General features: G+C 43.2%; 1 protein-coding gene across 2 annotated transcripts in view; it reads left to right on the top strand.

Moving 5' to 3' along the window:
* The window catches only part of LOC135493661 (teneurin-m-like), a 207,495-nt gene that overhangs the window by 71,781 nt on the left and 108,658 nt on the right, over positions 1 to 27,056 (top strand). The window contains exons 5-6 of one of the 2 annotated variants that reach the window (XM_064781151.1): positions 8,689 to 8,898; positions 19,539 to 19,553. In XM_064781151.1, the coding sequence (XP_064637221.1) occupies positions 8,689 to 8,898; positions 19,539 to 19,553 (225 nt within the window). Of the gene's footprint in view, positions 1 to 8,688; positions 8,899 to 10,697; positions 10,779 to 19,538; positions 19,554 to 27,056 lie in introns of both variants that reach the window. The other variant, XM_064781150.1, reaches the window with a different exon arrangement.

The following is a 27,056-nucleotide window of genomic DNA, read 5'->3' as shown; positions in this document are numbered from 1 at the left end:
ATTAGGTGTGAATCAGGCCAGGTCTGCTTATGGTGAGAAGGATCTCCCCATAGCTGGCTATGGCTTTGGTTAAATTTGAAAAGGTCCATTATCTCTTATCTTCACGAGCCCAGATGATTTGTTCGACTTCGAATCGGAAAACTATAAAATGTGGGAAGGGGAAAGTGCAAGCTGGGCTTTACATATTTTGAACTGGCAAGTATTTCAGCAAATTCCTAATAAAATGTAAAATGTCATACCCTTTTCATCATTTGTGGTTAGACATATCGAGTTTGGTTTAAAATCTTATTTTCTGGGGATGCGGAGACAACCTTGAAACTAATGCATTTTATTGGGAAGAGATCACGGTTATTTGCCTAATCCATTACCAGAGAAGTTAAAAGGTTTTCCCCAATGAACCTCATTGATTTGACGTGCCAGATTAAACCGCATGCAACACGGGTGAATTAACCAGAAACTTGTCCATCAGCGATCAACGAATGGGTGTGCAGGAATTCGATTATTGGCCTTTTTGTCTCGTGTTGGGAACGACATTCCGCATTTTATCACATCGCAGGATCAACAGATTGATCGGGAGAGATTTCGTCTTTTCAATTAGGGTTAAAACTGTTGCCTAGCTTAGAGTTTGCGGGGGGGGGGGGGGGGGGGGGAAAGCAGTGTAGTAAGCAACTTGTGCGTTTAGAGTCTGGCGTTATTTTCTCCATCCATGTCCTGACTGCATGTCAACTGACCAATCGGGGAAAAGTCCATCTTCCTGCGAAATGAATAGTGATTTAAAGGGGCGTGCAGTTTGTAATTATTGGTGGTCCAGGAAAATAGAAATGAAATACCCAATGCAATTATACAGTTATTGTGCAAACAAATTTGCTGAAACTTGGTATTTATAGTCTTTGGATAGGTCTTCACAACATCATTGTTGAAACTTTATATTTTGTACAAAAAGGCTATCTCTTTTGGGATAATCACGAGACCACTTTGACCTATGTTATTTAAATGTGCTCTGAGCAGATTTGGTCATTTCAACTTCCAGAAAATGCTTCAGGGGGTCATAACCGATTTAATTTTGAAAAACGATTTAATTTTGACCCTTAATCAAAATTTGGGTGCCCTTTATTTATGACGCACAGGATGTTATCTATAAAGAAAGAAACTACAAATTTGCTGTAACTGGGAGTCCTGTCTGCTTAGATCCTTATTCATTCCCCATTTATGAGAACAAACGTAGCGTGTCATCCGTGAATCCATGGCTGTGTCAGTGTCATACCAAACGAACCTGCCATTGAGTCTTTCAGCTGGTGAAAGCGACATGAATTAAAGCAATCAACTATGCTAATACCACAGTGGCTGAGAATAGAAAGGACAAATGGTTTAATAATCGGTTTGCTTTGGTGCAAGAGGATTCTCATGTTTAGGTGTCGGGTTGCGGGATATTGGAATGGCGGATATGACTATGACGATATTGATGCGATTGACGGCGGGGTTTTATTGGAAAATGTAAAATGTGGCAGGCATATAATTAGACTACGCGTGAGGTGTCCTTCAATGCGTTTGCACTCAATGCGGACCTTCTGTTACTGTGAACTTAGGAGTTGTTTGGTTCATTCAGGTGTATGGGACTGTGATTCTAAGAATAATCCTATTTAAAACAAACTATCAAGATTTTCACTAAAAAGAGTTGAACTGCATAAAAGATGATGATATTCATTTAATTAATGGGATCTGCATACAGATTCTTATTTCAAAAATATTAACACAGCTTGCCTCTGCTGAAATGACAAATCAATTCTTTAATACTACCGACCAGGTGTACTTGGTATGCCATTTAGTCCCCTCTGAGGTATGCCGCGTACACATTTGGTTGAAAGATACCCTTTCATCACTGGCAGTCTCTGGCCCACGATCGTTTTGAAAAAGACGAAGGCCCTATCTGACTAGCTGACTAGTACTAATCATTCCTTAAGCAAGTTCAAGTTCAGTTGAGATTGCTGGTTGCAATTTTGCATTGTAGATGGCAGTTTAGCATGTTTGGGCAGATGAGAAGAAAACCTGGCTGGATGATCTGTCAAATGATGACAATGAAAAAAAACAATCGCAGTCAAAAAAGTCAGTAATCATTGCTTTTTGGCTTTGTTGTATATATATCATTAAAGAAATTAGATTAAGTTGAGAATTTCACTCGCTTTGTTGGAAACATTTATGTGCCGTACCATTGCAACTTTGGTGAAAATGCTTTATCATCACTCCGTACCAGTCATCAAATGAAAACAACAAAGTCATGAACCCGAGTCGAAATTTTACTTTTCCGTCACCACTCAACTTAAAAGAATTATCATATCTTTCACAGAAGAACAACGGGACCACATGATGTTGAAACCATTATTAAATCATGAAGCCGCACAATCCCCTACAAAAATTTGTCTCTCGTTTGAACGGGCGTGGACAATGGTAGCACAGCACGACATCTTAGATAATTTCCAAGACACTGCACTTAGTCTGCACAAATTCATATTCCCGGACGAATTTAATCAAATTAGAACGATAAAGACGGCGAATAAGATGGACACCTGAATCTAAGGTGGTGTTTAAAACGCAAAATAAAATGCTATGGAGCAATGGATGTCTTTGGAACAAAGACGCAGCAGGGTGCGTCAAGAAGTGCGTAAAATTCAAATCTTCCACCTGGCTTGTTCCGTATAGCTTCATTTCTTTGACAATTTTTTCAGTCAATTGGTTCCATTGTTGTACCTGAGTCACAGCGTATTGTTTTTTCCATCCCTACATTGACGTCTGCTTTATGCGCTGAGCTGTGTACATCGTGCTGTTCATTGTGTACATTTTGTTCCCAAGGACTTGGTGTCAAGTGCAGCTATTAAAAAGAAAGTGCAGAAATTTCATTCACTGATAAAAAACAGCGGTAATGTTTGCAAAATGCGGGATTACTTCTGCAATGTTGTGAAAGAAATGATAGCCAACGGCAAAACTAGAAATTGTGGTTGACATTTTAGGCTGTGCTGGAAAACAGTAAATGAAACTTCCCCAACTTCTGACTGGGCTTATACTTTGTGAAAATCACCTATCAGCTCGGATTTTTAGCATTGCTTTGAAATGGCAATTATCAAGCATCTTACATGTAAGACTCAGGAACAGGGGTGTGGATAGGGCCCATAACTAGCTCATCGTTCATGGAAGGGTGGCAAATCACCTCATTAGGTCTTAACTCTGGTCAAGAATTGGCAAAACATCTTCATGAGAAACACCTCTTACTGTGACTTTCAGGTGGGGTATTTGGCTCCCTGCCCCACCCTCCAGCTACGGCCCTGTGAATTGATTGTGGCTCTAAGGGAAGGGCATATGAAATATAAAACTGACTCACTGAGGAGATATCAGCTTGCAATGTGCGATGAATCTGCTTGAAAGGATGCCAGTAATATCCTTGTCCAATAGTTGGAAGCATGTCTTGGCGGAACCACGATGACTCAACCCTTGTTGATGTTGCGGATATTGACTTGTACAAACATCATCGACATGTTGCTACCCTTATCGATATGAGAAAGCCGTGCCCATCTATATTTAACCCTTTACTTGCTCACCCTCTCAAACGTTTGATTGCTTAAACCATCATTTTGCACTATAAAGGAAGGAAAAGACTTGCAGAGATTCAATTGTATCTTTTTCTTGCAAGAGGGCCGTGAAAACGAGTGAATTTTGTCGCAGCGACCAGGGATCAGGATCACATGTGACAAAAACTTTTATGGTGTTCAGTGCAGGACCTGCGACAAGAATCAGTGATCACTGCGACCTTCAGTGCATGTGCCTGTGACAAGAATCAGTGATCACTGCGACCTTTGTACAGGTGCCTGTGACAAGAATCAGTGATCACTGCGACCTTTGTGCTGGTGCCTGTGCCAAGAATCAGTGATCTCTGCGACCTTCAGTGCATGTGCCTGTGACAAGAATCAATGATCACTGCGACCTTCAGTGCAGATGCCTGTGACCAGAATCAGTGATCTCTGCGACCTTCAGTGCAGGTGCCTGTTACAAGAATCAGTGATCACTGCAACCTTCAGTGCAGGTGCCTGTGACAAGAATCAATGATCACTGCGACCTTTGTGCAGGTGCCTGAGAAAAGAATCACTGATCTCTGCGACCTTCCGTGTAGGTGCCTGTGACAAGAATCAGTGATCACTGTGACCTTCAGTGCAGGTGCCTGTTACAAGAATCAGTGATCACTGCGACCTTCAGTGCAGGTGCCTGTGACAAGAATCAATGATCACTGGGACCTTTGTGCAGGTGCCTGTGACAAGAATCAGTGATCTCTGCGACCTTCAGTGCAGGTGCCTGTGACAAGAATCAGTGATCACTTCGACCTTCAGTGCAGGTGCCTGTGACAAGAATCAATGATCACTGCGACCTTTGTGCAGGTGCCTGAGAAAAGAATCACTGATCTCTGCGACCTTCCGTGTAGGTGCCTGTGACAAGAATCAGTGATCACTGTGACCTTCAGTGCAGGTGCCTGTGACAAGAATCAGTGATCACTTCGACCTTCAGTGCAGGTGCCTGTGACAAGAATCAATGATCACTGCGACCTTTGTGCTGGTGCCTGAGAAAAGAATCACTGATCTCTGCGACCTTCCGTGTAGGTGCCTGTGACAAGAATCAATGATCACTGCGACCTTCAGTGCAGATGCCTGTGACCAGAATCAGTGATCTCTGCGACCTTCAGTGCAGGTGCCTGTTACAAGAATCAGTGATCACTGCAACCTTCAGTGCAGGTGCCTGTGACAAGAATCAATGATCACTGCGACCTTTGTGCAGGTGCCTGAGAAAAGAATCACTGATCTCTGCGACCTTCCGTGTAGGTGCCTGTGACAAGAATCAGTGATCACTGTGACCTTCAGTGCAGGTGCCTGTTACAAGAATCAGTGATCACTGCGACCTTCAGTGCAGGTGCCTGTGACAAGAATCAATGATCACTGGGACCTTTGTGCAGGTGCCTGTGACAAGAATCAGTGATCACTTCGACCTCGGATCAGAATTTACTGGTTTTATCAACAAATGCATTATCTTTTTATCGCTTATGGCAGCGATGATTGGTACAGGTCGCAGCCATAAAAATTGATTATTTGCCAGGATTTGGAAAACACTAGATTTTATGTCATTTTGCACCCATTCTTGTTTGCCTACACAAGACTCACTTTGAGTTGAGACTTCTCTGTCATAGCCAGGCTTCACCTGTTCTTTGCGGGATGGGATGGAAACTGTCATTTTGAATTCTGCTCGTGTTCGAGTATATCAGTTCAAGACTTATCTAAATTTTCCTTGCTCTTCTGCACCATTTAGCAAGAGGAAATCGAGACGCCCATCTAAATCTTCCAAAGTGTAGAAGTCGCCCCGGCAATACAAGACCCAACAATAGGGTGGCCGATTGTGGTTTTAGATATGTATTGCTGTATTGTACTCGTATGTCTAGGTGAAAACAAGGTGGCCATCTAAATCTTCTTTGGGGAGTTGTCTTACCATAAAGTGACCACGAACTTCCTGTACGACAAAAGAGTGACCAGTTCTGATAAAATATGCCCAGTATTTAGATGATAATACTCTATTTTCACCAATCGAAGACCGGTTCTGAATATGCAATGCCGACGAAATATTTGCATTATGGTTGTTATAGATGCCATTCAACGGGTTTAATTTGGATAGACACTGGGTTGGCAGCATCAAGTTGTCTGATGTTCTTGCTTGGCCTTTGTTTTGATTTCTTAGTAAACAGTCAACTGGTCTTAGAACGGTGAAACTAGAGTAAGCGTATTTGATCGTCCATCTGATAGTACATCTAAGGTCTTAATTGCCGAAGGTAAAAGTTACTAGATTGAGCCTCCTTCTTTGAAGATGAAGGTCCTAATGTCTAAAGTTATAGCAGTAAGTTTGTTGTTGACGAGTAACTGTATTCTTTGTTTGTCAAGTGAATGGACATTTTTGTCACAAAATATTCCGGCGGTAGCCCAACTCATCATGATTGCATCCATCACGTTTTGACCGCGGTCAATTACCCCCAGGACCGATTATTGGCATTGCGTGGGAAATACAAAGTCTTCACGGACATTGTGACATTGCAGTAGCATTGTTCTCGATATCAGGATTGCGCAAACGTGACAGGCCCCATCGATTTAAGATACCGGCGGCACGGTCGGGAAATTTAACGCATACTTGACGGGAAATTCTGCACCTGTTTTGAGCTAGTTTTGTGACCAGTTGACTTGCCTTATCTGTGTATTTCACACAGGAATGAGCATTGATGTACACGGGTGTCAGCTCAAATTGGGTGAAACAGATTTTTGCAGATAATATTGGATTGTCTTTATTGATGTCTTTGTTCTATCATCTGTTCCAGCCTAAACTGAGTCAAATATAGTTAATATCTCTTGTGTATTAATGAACACAAAACCAAATTCTTCATGACCTGAACTCTTTTTGGTGCAATGCAAGGCCCATTTACTGCCATATGTTGCAAAACAAAGTTGTCATTGCGAGAATTTTGACACGCATCGTTCCCCCGCTGTTTGCTTTGGTGCCGCCTTGAGTGATAATGATGTCATTAGAGACTCTCAAGATGACAACAGAATGCTAATTCAATTAATTTCTTCTGGATTTTACGCTTGAATACGTTTGGGCCTTCCTGTTTTTCCTTGCCGTTCACATGGTGATCAAGAAACACTAGCTTCCGATCACTGCACACAGCATCTTTGATTTCCGACTTTCTAACCCATTTTCCATCTGACAAGTTGACCAATTCACCTCAGTGGCCTGATATCTACGCTTTTGACTGATTGTTTGAAAATTTGATATTTGGTGGATTAACCGATTTCTTATGTATTTTGTCTCCTGCAGAGTTGTGAGAGCTTGTGTTTGGACTGGTTTGCAAGTTTTTCCTGATTCTCATCATATCTGCTGGAAGATCATCACATTGTGCTCAACATACTGTGATTCAGTATTTCACTTGAATCCCTCCGCAGGGCAGGATGGTTACAGTATGTGCATGGTTAACATTGTTTCCTGCAATTTGACATTTGGTCACGACTGATTTGGATAATTCGATTCGATTCGGCTCAATCTTATTTTGAATTTATGCTGAATATGTTCAAGATAGGTAGGTCTGTTGCCCAATTCATATCAAGATTCATCACCAGTCAAACGACATAAGTTTGTGGACATGAATACCTTGTTTAACCCTTTTGGCTCTTAGTACTTGTGAGGCTGCGTATACATAGACTGTTCACTTGTGCTGTTTTTCCGTTCGTGTTCGCTTGTGATTTTCTGACGCGCCAAACACAAAATGAACCTTCATTTAGCTTGTTGGACGTTTCCGTTGGGTTTAAAAAGGATCATGCTAGCAAGGCAATGGTAACAATGTGGCAAGTCGACAAGTTCGAACTTTTGTGTGGAATTGTTAGACATTGCCAGTAGCTGATAATGGTATGAATGAAGCGTAAGCATCTACCTTTCTCTGAATTTTTTTTTTTCAGAAAGTGACTCAGGGTGCATCTCTGATAAAATATAGATAACATACTCTTGATAAGTTTTTATCATCAATGTCCTCCATATTAACATACATCCTCCCTGAGGACAGTGTCTGATAAAAGTTTTTCTACCTTTGCCATGTTTCCTTGCTCATCAAGCCTCATAAACATTGAGACTAAGTTGCTAGGAACCCCGTTGACTGATTATCAGCAGCTAGGGGGTTCTTGTCACTCATGTTACTTTGAAAAGTGGATACTTTTGTCTCCAAGGATTACAATATTTACAAAATGAGTCAGAATTGCTTCCGATAAAGTATCCTTTGAATTTGCCTATGTCGTTTTCCCAGGCCGACCACCATGTTGTGTCGCCACCGTGAATTGACCTAGGTGGTAAGTTTTGACATGAGGTCTCCTCTGTCTGACGTCAAGGAGTTTGCCCCCCACCTGGCACCCACCTCTGAAATGAAGTCAGTAGCTTCAAGACTCAAAAGCAACATAGTTTTACACAAAATATTTAGCTAATCTGGAAAAAGTGCCAACATGAAGTCTTCATTTTTCTGCGAGATGTGAACAGGTTTCCAAAGTATGAATCATTTGGAACAAAAAACAAAACAAATAAAAGAAGTGCTTTTAGAATGTAGTGAAAGTGTGAATGAATCATCGATGAAAAAGCCTATACCAACTGAGGTGAAAGAGCCAGCAGGAAGAACTCAAACAGAGGCATGGAATATTTCTAAAGTAAAAGTTCAGCCGTAGTTTTGAGGATAAAACCTAGCACCAATTAGTCAGTTGTGTGCTATTTACTTTTCAGAGCTCATGTCTTAGACTGTTGCCTATATCACTTAGCCACAATTAAAGGAATCTTATCCCAGTCTTCTGGGCTCAGTTGTTCAAAGGCTGGTCAGGAATGCATAGCCAATCCTAGCCTTCTCTTTCTTCTTCAGCGTTCGCTCTGCTCTAGGAGGTGTTATTCTCCTGAGAGTATTCCTCCTCCAAAGCGGAATGAGATCTTTTGTGTGCCACTGCGTTTAGGCGCCAGCCAATCCGAGACAACATGGTTGAAATGGCACATGTTCGTCACCTACAGATTAGTCATTTAGTGTCGTGAATGTCATCATCACAAACGCAAACCCAAGTTACTCAATCAACCGTTGTCTTCTTCTCTTTGCAGCCACACTACCAATGCCCTCCATTCCACCCCCTCCACCCGAAGACCCCCCACCGTTCGACCAGCAGCAGCACCTGCTGAACAAATACCCGCGCGGGAACTACGCGGAGACGGAGCCATTGGAGTTGCAGCGGCGGGGCGACGATGGCACGCTCGATCATAAATACTACATGGTACAACAACCAACAGGGTCGGGGAACTTCATACCACCTGGTGAGTGAACTTGGAACTAGTTTTGCGATGTTTGCAAGACCTGTTGCTATACGACACTTCAGAACTTCAGTTCCAGATATGACGATGATACGGTTTGCACATAAAAGAAACACCTTCCAACGCATTTCTCCTTCAAAGAAAACGCCGTTTGCTGGCTCTGTCTGCTGATTGGTCAGTTATGTGCAAAAGTTTCAGAGTGAAAGATCATATAACATTGCTTAAAAGTGTGATGAACTACTGCATGCCTGTGGTGACAATCTTCAATGCTCACCGTCAATTCATTGCAAAACTCACAATATTTCAAAATATCTGAAATATCAGTTCAGCCTCCTCTCTCCAGGTGGCAGGCCATGTGACATGTTCACCCTTGACAGCCTCTCTTATCACCGCGCTCACAGAGTCGTTTCAAATCACCGCATTCCCGCGGGAATTACAGACAGGCAACGCTACGTCCAAACTGCCAATTTCCCGTCAAAAGTGTTATCTCTACGCTGGACTTGGCCACAATATATGTAAATGGTCATGGGGAGCTTGACAGGTTGCTGCGATAGTGCGTCAGCTGTCTCGGCTCGCGGCATTTTGAGATTGGGATTATACCTTCCAAGACCACTTATGCGCAATCAGGTTGTCACAGAAATCTTGGTGAGCAACTTCTGCTGATCGTACCAAGCTTTTGTGAATGAAATTGGAATGGTAAGAAGGGTTGCAGGCAGAGTGTACTGTACCTCTCTACTAAGGGCACCTGTGGGACTGACAAGTACTGTCTTCAATAGAAGGGTGTCCAGATCAGAATGAAAACAACGAACCTGGGAGCAAAACTAATAGAGAGGGTGTCCTTGTTAGAGTGGTATCCAATTTTAGGTGGAGAACACTGATATTAACTACGGTGGAACCTCCTGTGGGGATGTTCTCACAATTTCTTTTGGCCGGATGCTGTCACCATAATATTGACACAGTTTAGACTTTCAACATGTATTTTAGTTTTGTCCAGGATGACAGTGAAATTCTTGCCCACAGACATCAATGTCGAGGGAAAACTACGGAGGGCACAGCTTGACCTTGGAATGACAAGCCGCTTCATCTCCACAACAAGACTGAAGTTATAATGTTAGGCAGGTTGAATGCCAAAGAAGAAGAGAGCAAAATCTGTCACTGTGCTCAAACTGAAAAACCCATTATCAGTCAACAACTCTTTCCCCCCCCGCTGTGAATTTTTTCTGGGTACTAAACTGGATAAACTGAATTTGTTCTAGTGCTACGCCTGGACAAAGATCCCAGTGGAGAACTATGGTTATGCGTTAGGGCAAAAACCGTATTACTTGGAAGCAATATGTTTTTGGTCGGAGGCATAGCTGGGCCTTGGATCTGTTGGGTGCTGATAGCCATGCAACTTGGAGTTTCTGCTCTTGATTTTGCAGGGTCATGTCCCACCAACCGGAGGTGGTGGGGGATAACATTTGTATACGCTTTTGCATTGGAGGCCTGGGCCTTTTACCCGTACAGTTATTTTGGCAATGAAACTTGGGGTTTGTGCTCTTGACTGGGCAGGGTTGAGGTGTTTCTCAATAACCACTGTTGGTGAGGGCGATGAAATATTTGTTGGAATCTTTGGCATTGACCAAAATAAATTTTGTCTGTGTTTTGTTATTATCATTTGTGTCCATGCGCTATCATTTTTCCAGGATTCTGTACACTACTTTACCTGGTACTTTAAAGAGAATTCTGATTTTAAAAAAACGACAAAAAATCTTAAAACTGATCTTTTACTAATTAATAATGGAACCTTCGTTTGATTTTAGACTATGATCACGGCGAGAAACCACCTTTCCCGCGCACGATTCCTCCTGCGCGGCCGCCAGAGAGGCATTCACAGTCAGGAAGTACGCAACGCTATTCTTTCAAACTTTTATATATCGGAGTCGCAGCATCCATTGGTCCTGGTTCAAAAAATCATTGTTGCTTTTAAATACATAGGCTATACATGTACATTAGAACCTCTCTATTAAGGACACCCTCTGGACTGGTAAATGGGGTCCTTAATAGGGAGGTGTCCCGATTAGAGAGGTCAAATTGAATGGAAAGTACCAACTTGGGACCAAACGTAGTGTCCTTAATAGAGAGGTGTCTGCTAAGGGAGGTTCCACTTTATGTCAAAAAATATTTTTGAAAAATAATGGAACATTTATTATGAAAATGTTTGCCAATTGGTTGCATTTGAATTGAAAAATGTTATTTTGAAGAGATCTTTGTTTAGATTTTATAAAAAGCTTCCATTAAATTGATAATGGATAATTCGAAGGTATGAAACATAAAATTGAATAAAAGAAAACCATATTTGCAATTTAAAATGCCTATGGAACCTAGGCTATTTTGAACAAATATTGAAATATAGATTTTATTGAAAACTGTGAAAAATATTCAAAAGTGTTGTTATTGGTAATTATTTGTCTCTGTCATTCAAAGTGGGTGTGTATATAATCTGTCTGACGTCATGAGGATCGATCCTTGTCAATAAAATTATCCGCAAACCTGTGATTTCTATCGCTATGACTTGGCTATGACAACATGACGATCGTGATTGGAAAGTGCTGCGATTAGTAATTGTAATCAATGATCGTGGTGTTGTAGGTCGCTGCGACATAAATTGCTTGTTTGCGGAGTGCTTAATTTCATCAATTAACTCTTTAACGATGTCAGAGTACCTCACTCTTAAAGCAGAAAACCCCGTACTCTTTCTCACAATGGTGACCTGGGGTTAAATTGTAAAAAATGCACACATTTTGTAGCTTTCAGTGAAATTGACATTAAACCTTGTTATAATCCCATCGGAGAAATTCGGCGTGACAAGCCGTCGTTGCAGCTGCTAGTGTCGCGGCGAAAATGAGACACCATTTCTAAATTAGAAAACAATTAGAGCGATTATCGTGATGGGCTGTGACACAGTGTTCTCCAGCATTTTGCAAAGCCGTTTCCACTTGCATCTAACTCATGTTGGCATCATAAAGAAACATCAAATCTTCAAAGAAACATGAACTTTGCATAATCGAGATTAAAGTCAACCTCTTCCTTGTCCAAATCAGGGGTTTTATTTCTACCAAAGTTTAAATCTAAGGCTTTCTAATTTGCTGGTGAAAAAAAGATACTTCAGACCTGGGGCTCAAGGCTTTGTAGGCGTTTATACACGGTGTGGTTTCAAGCCAGGTCGTGACTAGTTCAGGTACCAGCCGGTGTATTTTCCCTCGTGTAAAAGGGAAGCAACCGTCTTGAACCCTCCTGGTCCGAGGCGGGTTCTGATCACCATTCTCGGCTCGGTGCGGAAAAAAAACTTTAAGTCTTTTTGTTAAAAGGGCAATGGATGCTATTTCTCTGTTATCCTCCTCTCTAGGATCTGTCTGTTTCGTCCTCTAGTTCCACCTGTAGTTGGCAGTAGCGCACTGTAGCGATAGCATGATGTTGTACAGTGATGCACGTCCTTCTAATGGTGAAACAGTAGATCCTTCCAAGTGTGAACTCTTCCTCTCTTTCAGATTTTTCTCCCTATACTTGCTCTTTCTTGAATTTCTTTCTCTTTTCTCATTGCATTGATAAATTAGCTGAGGGCACTAACCCTTTAAGAATGGGGTCTGGTTTAAGAAAATTTCAGAAAATGGGCTGTTAGGTTGCCCTTTTGTCTGAAAATCCTCTGAAAGATGTATATAACAAGTGTGGCCACCAGAAATTCTCATGAGGATACTAGGTACCAAATACTGTGGAACCTCCCCCGGGCTGCATGTAGTGATCAATTTCATAAAAAAACATAAGAGTTTGACTCCAAGATATGATAATCATGGAACGTAAAGTACAATCATTACATGCTCATCGAGAGCCAACCAAAGAATGGTCATGTCAAAACGTTTTGACACTTTGAAGCATTTGGAATGTTCCTTTTCACAAACTTGTGACCCATCACAGCAAAAGACGGTGCATGTCGCACAGAAGATGAGCCTAAATGACACGAGGAGATGATAGAAGAAATAGATGTACTCAGATTCCACAAAAGGCAGACAACAGTGAAATGAACAAGCAGTCCATCTCAACCTGCCAAGCTTAGGATGACATGCGTTTGGTTTTGCTGAGATGGGTCACATTTTCAATAGGTGTTTTCGTCAGTCAAAGGGTACTCTATGCTCTCTCAGTCAACCTGTTGCTACCCTGAATCATAAAAGTAGCACCCAACCATCCTCTCATCCAAAGACTCTTGGTTCAGCCCAAGTTGACAACAAAAGCCTCTACAACATTCTTCAAGTTAGCTATCAGCTTAGGGTGAAACAGACTTCTCGTCTTATGCATTTTTCATCACATAATTACATTTCTATGTTTAATAACAGTTCGTTTGTACTTTTTATCATCGCCATATAGATTTTCCAGATGAATAGCTATGTTCAAAAATTGAAATCCTCGCTCATTAATATTCTATTACTGACGAGCTTTGGTGTCTTTTTTTACGATCGTTTTGTATTGGTTTTATGTACGTTGCAGAGCTCCTTGTTGCTTCAAAAATCTCAATACTTCAAATGAAATAATTACAAAATCCTCATTAACGATTCTTGCTCCAGAAGCCTATATGTATGTTTCCATTTGTCTTCTGTGTTTGATTTAGTCAGATAGAATAGAATATTGTTACGTTAAACAGAATTTGCGATTTCAGTCCCGGAATGCCGATAGGATTCTTTGACTTAGTCCCCTTTGATGAAATGTATGATCTAAAACCTTTGACATTTGGCACTTAATCACTCTCTCAAACCTGGGGCATAGTTGGTGTCACTATTAGGCAACAATTGATGCCAACATTGGGTCACCATTGATGCCAACATTTGGGCTCAGATGGTGCCAAACTTGCCAAGATTGGAGTGCAATTTCTGCCAACATATATATTGGGCCTCCAGTGGGGCTACACTTTTAATAGGCCTACATTGGGTCACCATCGGCACCAACAATTGGTCACAGTTGGTGCCAAGATACATTCTATCTATTGAGGACACTGATTTTGGTCCCAAATTGGTAATTTCCATTCAATTGGACCTCTGTAATCAGGATACCCCTCTATAAAGGACATCAATTCTCAGTCCTAAGCTTGTCCTCAATAGAGAAGTTCTACTGTACTTCAAACATAACTGGTGCTAAATGTATTCCCTCAAACACACATACTGCAGCAAGACTCTGCCATTGAAACCATTTGAAAAATGTTACACTTGGCCATAATTTAGAGCCAACATTCATGGTCACAACAGAAATAGATACCATGATGAATGGCTGTCAAGAAAATCATCAAAACAACGAAATTTGCCCTCCCTGTATTACATGTCAGCTTGCTAAGCTAATGAGCTACGCCGTCTAGCTTGTCAACAGTTAGCACGCTAATTTCATTTGAATTTCTGCCTCTAAGGAATCGACTGACAGACGTGGGTGTAATCGTTGCATTGCTACTTCACAGGGTCGTTATGCACGTACAGAATTTGAATTTGAAATTGACGGCACTCCTGAAATTCTTATGACTGTTGTTGGAGCGCAGCTTGCATACTGTGGACAGCAAGTCAGGTTTTAAACCCATTAATGAGTGTTTAAATTCTGAATGAATGTCTGTTCGTACTGAGAATCACTATTAACCAGTTGAGGTCACTAAATAACTGTCCCTGTCTTGTTCAGAGTTAAGTTATTTGCTCGAGGTCACAGGCAATTTGATTGAATCAGTTTGAATTGCAACATTTTGTTTCATCCCTCTGTTTGATATAGGATCCCCAAACTGCCTCCTTTGGTTTATTTTGGGGGTTTCTTTTGAGTCCTGTTGCTTATACCTTTTCTCCAGTGCTCACGATGCTAACTAGAACCCAGTAGCTAGGATTGCGGAAAGCTTGCTGCTAATCAGGTGCAGATCCAAGGGGGGGGGCAACCCCTCTCTCAGAATCCTGCTAATGATCAGTCATCAAAAAGGACAACAAGAGTTACTCAATGCTAGGTCTATGTCAGCTTAAAGTCAGTTGGAAAAGCAATAGATCTTATGTGGGAAGTGTGCAAATCCTCTTATTGCACCGGTAAACGTTGATTGGAACGGTTTTGAGTTGTTAGCATATCTAACCAATGATTAGGTAATTGAGGTAGCGGCATAGCATGCTACTACTTCATTGCACAAGGTCACTGCATGCTGTCTGATCAGTGGTAGTTGGTGCATTGATGCTAATTGGAGGGTAATGTGCAACATGTGATGCATGCGAGGTTATCCTTAAAGGGGCTATCATTGCAGCGTTGCAACATTACATGCGTTTGCATCATCTTTCCCCTGCAAGACCAATATCCCTAAATGACAGGTAAAGTTTGTTAAAGGGTCATTGCAATCTTTGAGCCTCGTCTGTCAAGATGCTTCCCATACGCTGTCTGAAACATGCTTTTCAAAGTTGTCTACCCACTGTGCATGTGGCAGTGCATGTTTCCTGTGACCAGGACAGTACTATGGCCAATTCCTGAGGTTGAAGGTTCTGTTTGAATTTAGTGAAATTTAGCAAAAGCCTTGAGTTATTCTGAAGTTTTCGAAGTTATCAACCTGTTCACTTTGCCAAGTGCAAATTTCTTGTGACCAAGACTATATGGCCACTTCACACAGTAGTGCATCTAAGGTCGAAGGTTCTGCTTAGATTCAATGTCGCAAATGCCTTGAGTCATTTTGAAGTTTCCAACCCAATCATCTTGATGGACAGGGAAATAAATTCGATTATGACCAGCTCGACCAACTGTTGTGGAAGAAATCTGCATCAAATTGGATGACGATTAAATCAAAAGTGACTCGTCGCAGCGTCGAAAAAGCTACAACCAGTTGAACCTGTGACATCTGCCGCTGTGTAATGTTTTCCAAAACGATGAATCCCGTTGGCGCATCGTTTTATTTCCCAGAAGGCAACAGCGACACGAAATTAAATTGGTATACAACCTAACGTAATTTATACGTCTTGCACAATTCTGTATCAAAGCGAGGAAATAGAATTTCAGATTCCCGACCAGATACAATTTTCCTGACGAAATGGAATTTTCCCGCCGACAATACCTAGAATTGATTTAAAGGAAGCAACAGATAATGTATACATCATAACGAAGTCCAACTGGTGGTTCTGCAAACACGCCACTGCAGAAAACTCTTTGGGGAAATTTCGTGAATTGGCGTTCAGCTGTTCTTAATTAAGTTCATTTGCCCTAGCGAGAATGCTTATTAGTGTGTTCATTTCCATTGGTTGCACTCTCTGACTTTACAAGATGAATGGAGGGCATTTACGTGAATTCAGATGAAATTTATTGGATTCTTGAAGTTATTTTGATGACATTTTTCAGCTTGTGAAAACCGGAAATGATCTGATGGGTGCACTGGGCAACTTAGTGTGTTGAATGCATGTAAGATGGGGTGACATTGGCCCTAAGTGGGGTGACACTGGTCCAGAGTGGGGTGAAATTTTCCCATACATTTTCCAACCCACAGTCATGGTAAATCTTCTATATCAACTGAATCAATGTTCAAAAAGGTGTTAAAAGATACATTGTAACTCAGTGATCTACATGTGAATTTATGATAGTTCAACCCAAATAAGATTTTGGGATTTGGGGCAATTTCAACCCCAGGGCCAGTTTCACCCTGCTTTACATGACATGTACCATGAAGTGGCACTTTCATCAAGTGAATGACTGTAAAACGAACCACATGTTATTGAAATCTTCAAGCAACACCTTGAATGAGAATTGGCTGTGTCGCTGCCAAAAAACACCACTTTCACTTAATCTAAGTGACCCCATGACAAGCCAAATCCTAAAGTGGCTAATATTTCCAAAATGCTGGTCCTTTGTGTCTTGTACATGTAAGCGATGTGACAGCCATGTTCATCAGATACGACACGTTTTTCTCGAGATGTCTCCATTTCTTTACCTCCCCTGCGATCATTTGCCATTTGTGTATTTGGCACCGATCGGCGATGTCGTGTCAAGTGGCTGCACTCGTCATGTCGTGTCGCCGTAACTGAATTAACGATGATCATTCGAAGCTGATGAACAAAGTCCGTTATTTGATTAGCTGACTTTTCTCTCTCTCGCTGCAAGGCTGGCTGCCTCCGTAGCGTTACCGTGCTAGCATCTTCTCTGCAATCACGTTAGAGTGGTAAATACGGTATGCTGCGTATTTGCATGTTTCGACGCAAAAGTTGCGGTGGTTGTTTTGCATAACCAAGTGTTGCTTGCCCCGGGAGATGCGCAGCAGGTCTGAGGTGAATCACCGATGTCTTAACCCCCTGTGGGCCGGTGACTATTCTGGTCACCATTATCATAAGGTAGCAGATCCAAGTCTCAAATCTGGCTATTTTGAAAATGGAAATATAGAGAAGTGGTTCTCCCGCAGTTAAAAATTTAAAGTTCGATTTCTTATTGCTTTTCCATGTGCAGGTCCTTGTTCAAATACTTAGTCCTCACAGAGTCTTCCTGGGGATGCTAAGGAGTAGATGCTACCCTGAAATATCGTCTTAAATAATGCTGCTTTTTTATGTTTTATTTGCATGCTTTTATTTGCTTCCATCTTATGTTTCAGGGCGGTCGACAGAATTTCTTAGTTTTCGGCCATTGGAATTCATAGACACGAGGCCCAATGGGCCTGAATATGCTGAGTGCATCGAATTGAGAGGTGAATGCAAATTAAAATGACCTCTGAACCCAATGCATACAAGCAAGAATTAATAAAGACTAGCCTTTATAAATTCTTGGTACAAGAGTTTCAAAAATACTGTGAAAACAACTTTTCCTCAAATCTTGCCATTTCTGACAACACTTGTCTAAATTTTGAAATTTGCCAAAATAATCAAATAAACCATTCAAAACTGACCAACGCTGAGGAAGAAGAATTACATTCAGTAAAACAGTTAGAAACTGAAATGATTGCAAAGGGTTCAAGTCTTTTGGTGAATCTGGTGTTGGACTCTCCTTCTGTTTAGCCTAGCAATGACTGATTTCGCTATAACCCTGCCATTAGCTTAGCTAAGGGTGTTGGTCACGGACAATTATGTTCCACTTTCAGAATTTCAGTTCTTCCTTGTTATTAACCCTCTATGTATCAGTAACCTTACTGTTCTTTTCTCTCTTTTAATTCTCGGTACTATCAGATTTTGGTGAGTTTTTTCTATTCCCAGATTTTCACATTGTTGTGCTTTGTCTTCCAGAAAGGCCCTTTTTGTGTCAAAAGTTGCGTTATTTTTCATTTTCAGGGGCAGGATCTGTTTATAGATGTATTTTCACGTCCCATCTCAGTAACATATTCTGAAAAGAAACAAAGGGCATCCTCCAGCGGCTTCCTCCCTTTGTGCCGTAACGATAAAACTTAGAAGATATCTTAGCCAGCATCTTCAAAGATACTTTGAAGTAAAAGGGGATCGCCTCGAACGCTCTGACGGGCCGAGGTGTACCGAGACTTGCGGCAATCATCAAGGTGGTCACTCATAAAATGACCCAACGCGTCCAAAATCCGTAAATCAATAGAAAACGCTGATGAGAAAGAGTGGAGATTTTTTTCTTTCTCTGACTTTGACGAGTTAGGATTCAACTTTTGTGTTTTTGTGTATTAGGTGTAATATGACGGCTCTGACATAGTTTTTTCTGACATTTTCGTCCTTTTTCCTTGGACATCAAACAATTAGGTCTAATCTTGCTAAAGTTGTATTAAGTCGTTTGATTTTTCTGCGTCTTTTGATGTCAAAATATGAATCATGATGATGCGAACTTTTTCGGAACGATGTTATGGATATCTCTGCTGTATTGTGTAGCGATTATCATGTTTTGTCCTGGGCATTGTTTATTTTGCAATGAGCAATTTTGCCATTGTCAGTTTTGGCATTCAACTAACGCTGTAAGGAACATACCTCTGCAGTCTCCAATCAGTTTTTTCTCAGGGGTCATAGATATGAAACTCACAACACTCGACCTTACTGTCCTCTCTTGTACATTTCACTTGGGATCTAAAGAGCTTCTTTGCAATTCTTTCCACTAAATATCTCATTTCACTGTTTGAGAAGAACAGCTTAGAAGGTTATTGCACAATGGAACCTAAAGAATAAGGGGTATCAGATGCACTTGACCCTATTTCAGAGGTATTATCCCATATTTGACTCAGACTTGTGAAATGTGATAAATCTTTTTCAGATGCAATCTTTTCATACCGTTTTGAGATTTACAGCAAAAACTGGCTGTACACTTAAACACGCCTTGGTGAAAATGGCTTATATTTTGCACTCCGTTCATCTTTTTGGGGGGTTATCTTTTTTGGGATGCTAGGATTGCGCAGAAATAACTATTAAGGTCACACAGCGATGTGCAACATAAAGATTTCTAGTCTGCAGGTAAAACCGGTAATTGTTGGGTTTGATACTAATCACATCTCGTATCAGCCGATTTTGATTGCAGGTCACAGCAAACAAGAGATTCTTGCTGCATGCAACCATGTGCAGGTTGCAGTGACAAAAGGGACACAGGATGGTTTGGGGAATAAATTTTTTAAAAAATGGTTAGCACTGTTGATCATAAGAATGTAGAATCAAATGTCTCCAAATTCTTATCAGTTTCATAGCTTTCCTATTTCTCCATTCTAGCAATTTCACACCGAGGTAAGAACAAATCATCATCCGCATATCGTCGTTAGTATGTCATCATGGAATTGGCAACCACCTCTCCGAGGGTCTTGCACCTTTCAGGTTGCAAGACTGCATGAACCTGGCTTCTTGGGTGTCCTGGACAAGCTTTGCTACAGTTAGGAAACTGTAATATGAATGTACATATTATTCAAAGGCCTGTTTAGAGGTGGCCTTTGCCTGAGGCTAAATTTCCTCCGCGAGGTGGTTGGCCTTGACTCGAAGAGGTGGAAGATTCTCGCAGAGGTGGCTGGTGATTCCCCAGGGTGTAACTCTGATGCTCCAAGATGATGTACCAATGCACTTCCTGTTTGAAAATAAAACAAATAATAATTCCTGTCTGAAATTCGTCTGAAATACTGCATGGCGTGGAACCTCTCCATAGTATATTTCAGGACCTGTGTATGATTCCTCTGTTCGTGAAAACCCTATCTTGCATCCATATCCTATTGAAGAAACTTTATAGTTTTCTAAGATGCATGGTGTGGGATTGCTCTATAAATTTGAAATAATTCTTTAAATAAGGAATTCTTCATCATTGGAACTCTTGCTCTCTTTTAATACCGACACCTATTTGTAAATAAGATGTAAATGCTACTCTCCCAAAAAACTATGCATGGGTTGCGCTTCTCTGTGCAGAAAAAAGAGAGTACAGTCTTTAATAAAATTGGGACTCCTCCTTCTGCGTTTGGAATGTTTGAGATGCCAACAGTCAGCCAGTTGTTTTTGGTAACGAAGTTGGCTGTCTTGGCGAGTTCCCCTAAAGGGCTCCAGAGCTTTTTGGTCCGAGAGGTGCCTTTTGGCCAGTATTTCTCTCTATTCTTCATCATCATCATCATGAAAGGCATCATGGCCCAGATTTGGGCCTTTGCCTTTCTTAATCAGGGAGCGGGCCTGAGGCACATGAGCTGGAGTATGGTCTCCAGCTCCACGGTCCAAAACACAACATGGACAAATAAGAAAATATTGTGTCGCTAATGCTGTACCAGTTTTCTCCCTATCTGACATCTGACAAGCTAATAACCAAAATCCTAACAACCTATAAAAATTAACAGACGATCCAGGATTTTAACTAATAACGACCCCTTTGGGCTTGTTTTATTTGAAACAATGATAAACCTATCATTATGCATGGATTCTATGAGTTTTTTAACTATTCAAAATTGGAGAATTCTATTAGGATGTATTAAACAATGCATGATTATACTGATCACTTTTTAAATTGCTGAATATTGCAAATTGTTCCAACATTCTGTTTGTTGATGATTTTTAACTTTGCGAAATTAGAAGTTAGAAAGAAAACAATGGGAAAACACAATAGTGTTTGATGACGTGTATGAATTAGTGTTGGTAGCATAGTCTTGCTAGCATCACTAATTAAAAAATAGAAGAAATTTTTCCCGAACTTTTTAAAAACTTGTTTGGCTAAAACATTGAAGAAAGCATTTGAAAAACATTTTTTTTTCTTCTTAAAATTTTCATGTTTTTCACAAATCTTTGGTAATTGTTGTATCCAAAAGCCATGTGAACCATCTTACCATTCACCCAGACATAAAAAACCCTTTAAAACGCAATAAGTCCATGTAGCTGACTTTTTTCAAAGCATGCAAATTGGCCTCCACCTGAAAAAAGTTTGGAAACACCTGTTGGTTGGATGCATTTAAATCAAAAGCATCGGAATGTACATTGTCGAAGTGACGAATTTTGGCCTCGGAGCATTTTGGTTTCTAATCAGCTTTGGATCAAAACAGGTCAATACCAAAACCAAAATATAATTTTCAGCCCAGCCTTTTGTCAGAGGTCCATATCGGTTAAGTTTGTCTCAGCAGCAGATACAGCCCAGTGATTCCCTTTTCAATCTGTCCTTCACACAACATGGCCTATCTCACTCAAATGACTAGAATATCGTCATTTTGTGTCATTCAAACTTACCTATGGAACACTTTTGCATGTTACTCCATTTGGGCTCAAACACAAGAGTATCCCTTTAATTTTCTAAAGGGAGAACTGAGTTAACAGCTCGGCCGCCAGGCGGCGCCCTGACCGATCCCGCGAGATCGCGCCGATCTCATGCCGCCATATTCAGTCTTTACTCTTGTGCTTCTACGAAGCACATCGTTTTTTCAAAGCTGCCGTGAATTCGATTTAAAACCAAATTCAACCAGCCAAGTCTAGACGATTTTTGGGTTCATTCACCTACGGAGTAGACCGCCAATCTTATCTTGGCATTAGTATTGTCCAGTCTATTTAATTATAGACATTTTCTTAGCTAGCTTAGTCGACCCGGCTCCATTATTTTGATCTTGGTAGGGTAGAGTTAAGTAGGCTATTCTCCGCTCTATTGTAATGAACAAGACTCAGATCCATTGCAATAGTGTTTAATTCAAGTAGGCATGTTTTCCTTTCCATTAATTATTGCGTCCTTTCTGGCCTACTTGGGGTTCCCAGTGTTTTTATTGTCATTGGTACCATTTTTTATATTGCGTACCCCTCCGACGGCATCCTTTGTCTCACCACAAAGGAATGCGTCTGGTGGCGGGAAACGGGCCGCGAAGACGCCTAAACCCTCTTCCGGTTCCGTTTCCGGGCATATAACCCGGAGGTCTAGCAAACCTCCCGCCACCACCCCTTCCGTCAGCCGAGTTCCGGTTCCGGCCGCGGCTGCGAAGGATGCGGGATCTGACATTATTAATGTCTGTGGTCCCAAGGGAGACTTACATCCAATAAGTCTCCAAGGGTTTAATATACCCCGGACCTCAGGGAACCTTCCGGTTCCCCTGTCGTCCGCTCCCCCGAGTACAAGCCCTTTGTACCCGCGGGAGCACCCTGCTTCCGGTCCGCCGATTGCAGTTCCGGTTACTGACGCGGGTTCCCGTTTTTCAGTAACCGAAGACTCTACTGGGGGTTTTTCTCAGTCTTTACTGCGAAATAACCCCAGTCCTCACGGACACAGTAGAGTAGGGCCGGACCTTATAACGCCACCTCCGAAACGCCATGCGTCTTCGGTAACAGCGTTTCCGCCCTCCGTACCTCCTTCTAAAAGGGCTTCCGGTAGCTCCATACCGGCGAAGGAGTTACGGGCATTTCCGGTTTCGGACTTCGTCCTACCGGAAATGCAGGCACCTCCCTACGTTGCCCAACCTCTTGGGTGGAACCAACCGGAAGTGCCACCCCCTCCTCGTAGCAGAGGCGTCGTTCCCATGGAACGAGCTACGCAGAGAGGACATCTGAACTCTAGTTCAGAATATGGGCAACTTCCGCTTCCGGAAGACCCATTCGCCCGCACATACGGCTTCCAGGGTTCGCTTATGCGCTCACCCTCGCCTCAACCGCCCGTCGTTGAGAGAAGCCGCACGTCGGGTCCGGAACCCGAGTCGGGACAGCAACTGTCCCAGCTCATCCAGATGGTAGCAGGTCTTTCTGATAGACTCAGCCATCTGGAGCAGGGTTCCGGTTCCTCTGGTGCGCCTGGTCCCATCGGATACCCACCATCCGACTCCTCTATTTTAGAGGAATTTTCTGAGAACGAGAGTTCTCAGCCAGGCTACCGCTCCCCCAATCAGGAGGAGCTGTCACCAGAGGAGGCCAGTATCCTGTCGGATATGAGGACACTCAGATCCTTGATCAGAGCGTACCTCCCGCAGGATCTGTGCCCTACCCCGCCGGAACTGCCAGCCTTGTCAACACCGACCTTTTCACTCTGGGGACAGGAAGTGGATCCCAATCCACAGGTTTCTCAAGGCTCCACTCGGGCACTTGAATTCCTTCCTCCCTCCCCGTCGGTGTTAGCAGTCTCTGAACTTTTGGAGCGTACAATCAGAGACTCACAAGGCGCCCACCAACGTACTTCCATCCCTGTCCTTCCGGCAGTCGGACCGGAAGCTTGGTGTAAACCGGGGAAGTTGTTCACGGCACAACTTCCTCCCGTTAGGCAGTACCGCGCTGACTATTATCGAGTCAGCTCGGCCGGCTGTCCAGCTGCAGCATCGACTTCCATATTAAAGGACGATGTACAGCTGGACCAACTCGTGCCTAGGGTGACCTCCTCCTCGGCTTACCGAGACCTTAGAGCACAAGAGGGTCTGGCCAAAAACACGTTAGCGGTGCTCTCCTACGCAGAGCACACTAACCTGGCCCTAGCCAGATCCCTAAAAGATAATGAGTCACTATCTGATGACACAAAATCGCTTGTGACATCCTTGTCACATTCGATTAGGCACGCTATTGCGCTGTCCGCCAAGACCGCAGCAAATAGCGTCCTACTCCGTAGAGACGCCGCACTGGGCTCTCTCAATGTCATCAGATCCCTCCAGCTGGAAGGGGCCTTAAGAACCGCTCCTATGGACGGTTCTTTCCTGTTCGCAGATTCTGTGCAAGAGGCGGCTCAAGCACAGAAAGATTGGGACAAATTATATGCCCCCACTGCGACACAGAGGGCCAAGACCTCTCTACCTAACGCTAGAAAGATAGAGAGGCCCCAGCAGGCATCGGGTTCAATCCCGTACGCCAGGCAGGTCCTGCCTAGGCCTACCCCGCCTAGTCAGCCTGCTCCTGCTGGATCCTTCCGACGGGAAGCGGAGGGTCGCCGGACTGGAAAGAGGAAAAATACTTCCTCTAACCAGGGTGGATCCGGTCCGACTAAGCACTCCTTTCGCCCAAGGGGTGCTGGCCGGAAGAGGTGACTCCCCCCTCCTTTCTCCTCCCGGACGCAAAAAGGAGCCGACTCCGGTAGTCGGGGGCCGTCTGCAAAAATTTGCAGACATTTGGGACGATTGGTGCCCAAAGGGGTCCCCAGTCCCAAACATGTTGAGGTACGGAGTGAAACTAGATTTCAACCGTACCCCCCCGACTACCATATATCCAACCCCAGTTCAGCCACCGAAGGACCCAGTCAAGGCCTCTGCCCTCCAAGCAGAGGTCGCGACATTACTGGAGAAGCAAGCTATCCAGGTCCTTCAAGATCCATGCTCCCCCGGCTTTTACAGCCACGTTTTCTTGGTTCCCAAGAAAGCAGGGACATGGAGGCTGATCATAGACCTTTCCAGGTTAAACACCTTCTTGAATGTTCCTCATTTCAAGATGGAAACCACCAGGTCTATAGCAACGGCGATACAGCCCAACGATTGGGCGGTATCGATGGATTTAATGGATGCGTACTTACATGTACCGATCCATCCAGACTATCAACACTTCCTTCGATTCCATTACGAAGGAAAGACGTATCAATTCAGGGCCCTGCCGTTCGGTCTGGCATCGGCACCCCTAATTTTTACGATGATAGTCACAGCCTTCGTCGCTCCCTTTCACGTGATGGGGTTCAAGCTCCATCACTACCTAGACGATTGGCTACTCCGTTGCAAATCGCGGGAACTACTACTGCAACAACTTCAGGTTCTAAAGCAAAAAGTAGTTTCCGCAGGTTGGATTATCAACGAAACAAAGTCAGAATTCATACCATCCCAAGACTTCGTTTACGTTGGAGTTCGGTTCCTTACGGCCATAGGGAAAATGCTGCCCCCCCTAGACAGGATAAAGAAAATTCTTCATCTCGTCGCAGAATTCAGAGGAAGGACTCGAGCTCCCGCAAGGCGATGCTTGAGCCTTTTGGGACTTCTGAATTCGGCAGCAGACCAAATCCCCCTTGGCCGTCTATATATGCGTCCCATCCAGATGTTTCTAATGTCTCTATGGAAACCCCACAGGGACCCATTAGACAAGTTGGTATTGATACCTCAATACCTACTCAAGAACGTCTGGAACTTCTGGGAGTCGGAGACTCGTCTCCAAAGCGGTGTAGATCTTGCTCCACCGCCCCCAGAAGTGTCCCTGTTCACAGATGCTTCCCTACTAGGGTGGGGAGCACATCTGAACAACGGGGACATGTCCATAAGAGGTCTATGGACAAGGGAGGAGACCATTCTTCCAATAAATATATTGGAAATGAAGGCTGTCCTTCTTGCCGTGAGGGCTCTTTCCCTTCGCCTGAAGAATCGGAGAGTAACCCTGTTCTCCGACAATTCTACAGTAGTAGCATATGTCAGGAGACAGGGAGGCACAAAGTCCGGCATTCTTTGCCAGCTAACTTGGGAGCTTTACCATCTTTGTGCCGACCTTGGAGTATCGATATGTGCCAGACACATACCGGGCAATCGCAACATCCTTGCCGACGCCCTGTCCCGTCAGAACAAGCTAGTTCAGACAGAGTGGACACTCCATCAGGAGATTGTAGACGACCTTTGTCGCCTTTGGCAATCTCCGAAGGTAGATCTGTTCGCCACCAGGCTGAACAATCGCCTTCCCATCTATTACTCTCCACTTCCGGACGAAGAGGCCCTGGAAGTCGACAGCCTTACAGCCTCTTGGGTCGGGCTGAACGCATATGCGTTTCCACCCCTCCCTCTCATCCAACCAGTCCTGAACAAGATCTTGACCAGCCATCCGGTGAGAATAACTCTCATCGCACCTTGCTGGCCAAATCAGGCCTGGTTCCCAGCCTTGCTGGAGCTCCTGATAGATCACCCCAGGAGTCTTCCTACTTGGAAGCACCTCCTGTGGCACCCCCTGGGGAGATGCTACCACCAGAACCCTGGATTTTTCAAGTTTCACGCCTGGAACTTATCCAGTTGCATCTCCACCAGAGAGGCTTTTCGGACATCGCTGTCAAGCGCATGTCCGCACCTCAAAGGGGGTCTACCCTTGATGTGTATCAAGGAAAGTGGTCTACCTTCACTTCCTGGTGCAGGGAGAACGGAGTTAATCCGATCTCTCCCTCTATATACAGATTAGTTGATTTCCTTATTGAATTATTCACGGAAAGACAACTATCTGTCACGGCTATAAAAGGGTACAAGTCCGCCATCGCTTCTACCCTCCGTGTTTTAAGCACCTGGGATCTTCGTTGGGAGGACCAAATAACCCCTCTTTTCAGAGGAATGTTATTAGAGCGTCCTAGACCGGTTCACAACACCCCTAAATGGGACCTTTCTGTTGTCCTTAAGGTGCTCATGAGGCATCCTTTTGAACCCATGTCTATTTCATCCATGAAATATCTGACACTCAAAACGGTCTTTCTAGTAGCCTTGGCTACCGCCCAACGGAGATCAGAGCTCCATGCACTTTCTTTTAAGAAGCTGGCTTTTAGAGAGGGAGGGGAGGTTATCCTGGCTTTTATACCAGGATTTCTGGCGAAGAACCAGGGACCGGCCGCCTCTCGGCCCCCGGTTACTATTCCCTCTCTGTCAGGAACGATCTCTTATGATCTTCCTGACAGAACTTTATGTCCCGTCAGGGCCCTAAAGTTCTACATAAATAGGACAAAACCTCCCGGTATCCGCCAGGGGAGAGAGCGTTTGTTTTTGTCCTATAAGGAGGGAAATAAACGAGAGATAGCGGCCGCCACTATTTCAAGGTGGATTGTGGAGACTATTCGTCTTTCCTACAACACCTTGAAGACTTCCTCTGATCTTCGTGCGCTAGCTA

This window comes from Lineus longissimus, chromosome 9 (assembly GCF_910592395.1).
Source record: "Lineus longissimus chromosome 9, tnLinLong1.2, whole genome shotgun sequence".
In the NCBI taxonomy this organism is placed as follows: domain Eukaryota; kingdom Metazoa; phylum Nemertea; class Pilidiophora; order Heteronemertea; family Lineidae; genus Lineus; species Lineus longissimus.
The sequence above is the reverse complement of the archived record's forward strand: the minus strand, read 5'-3'. Positions and strand labels throughout refer to the sequence as shown.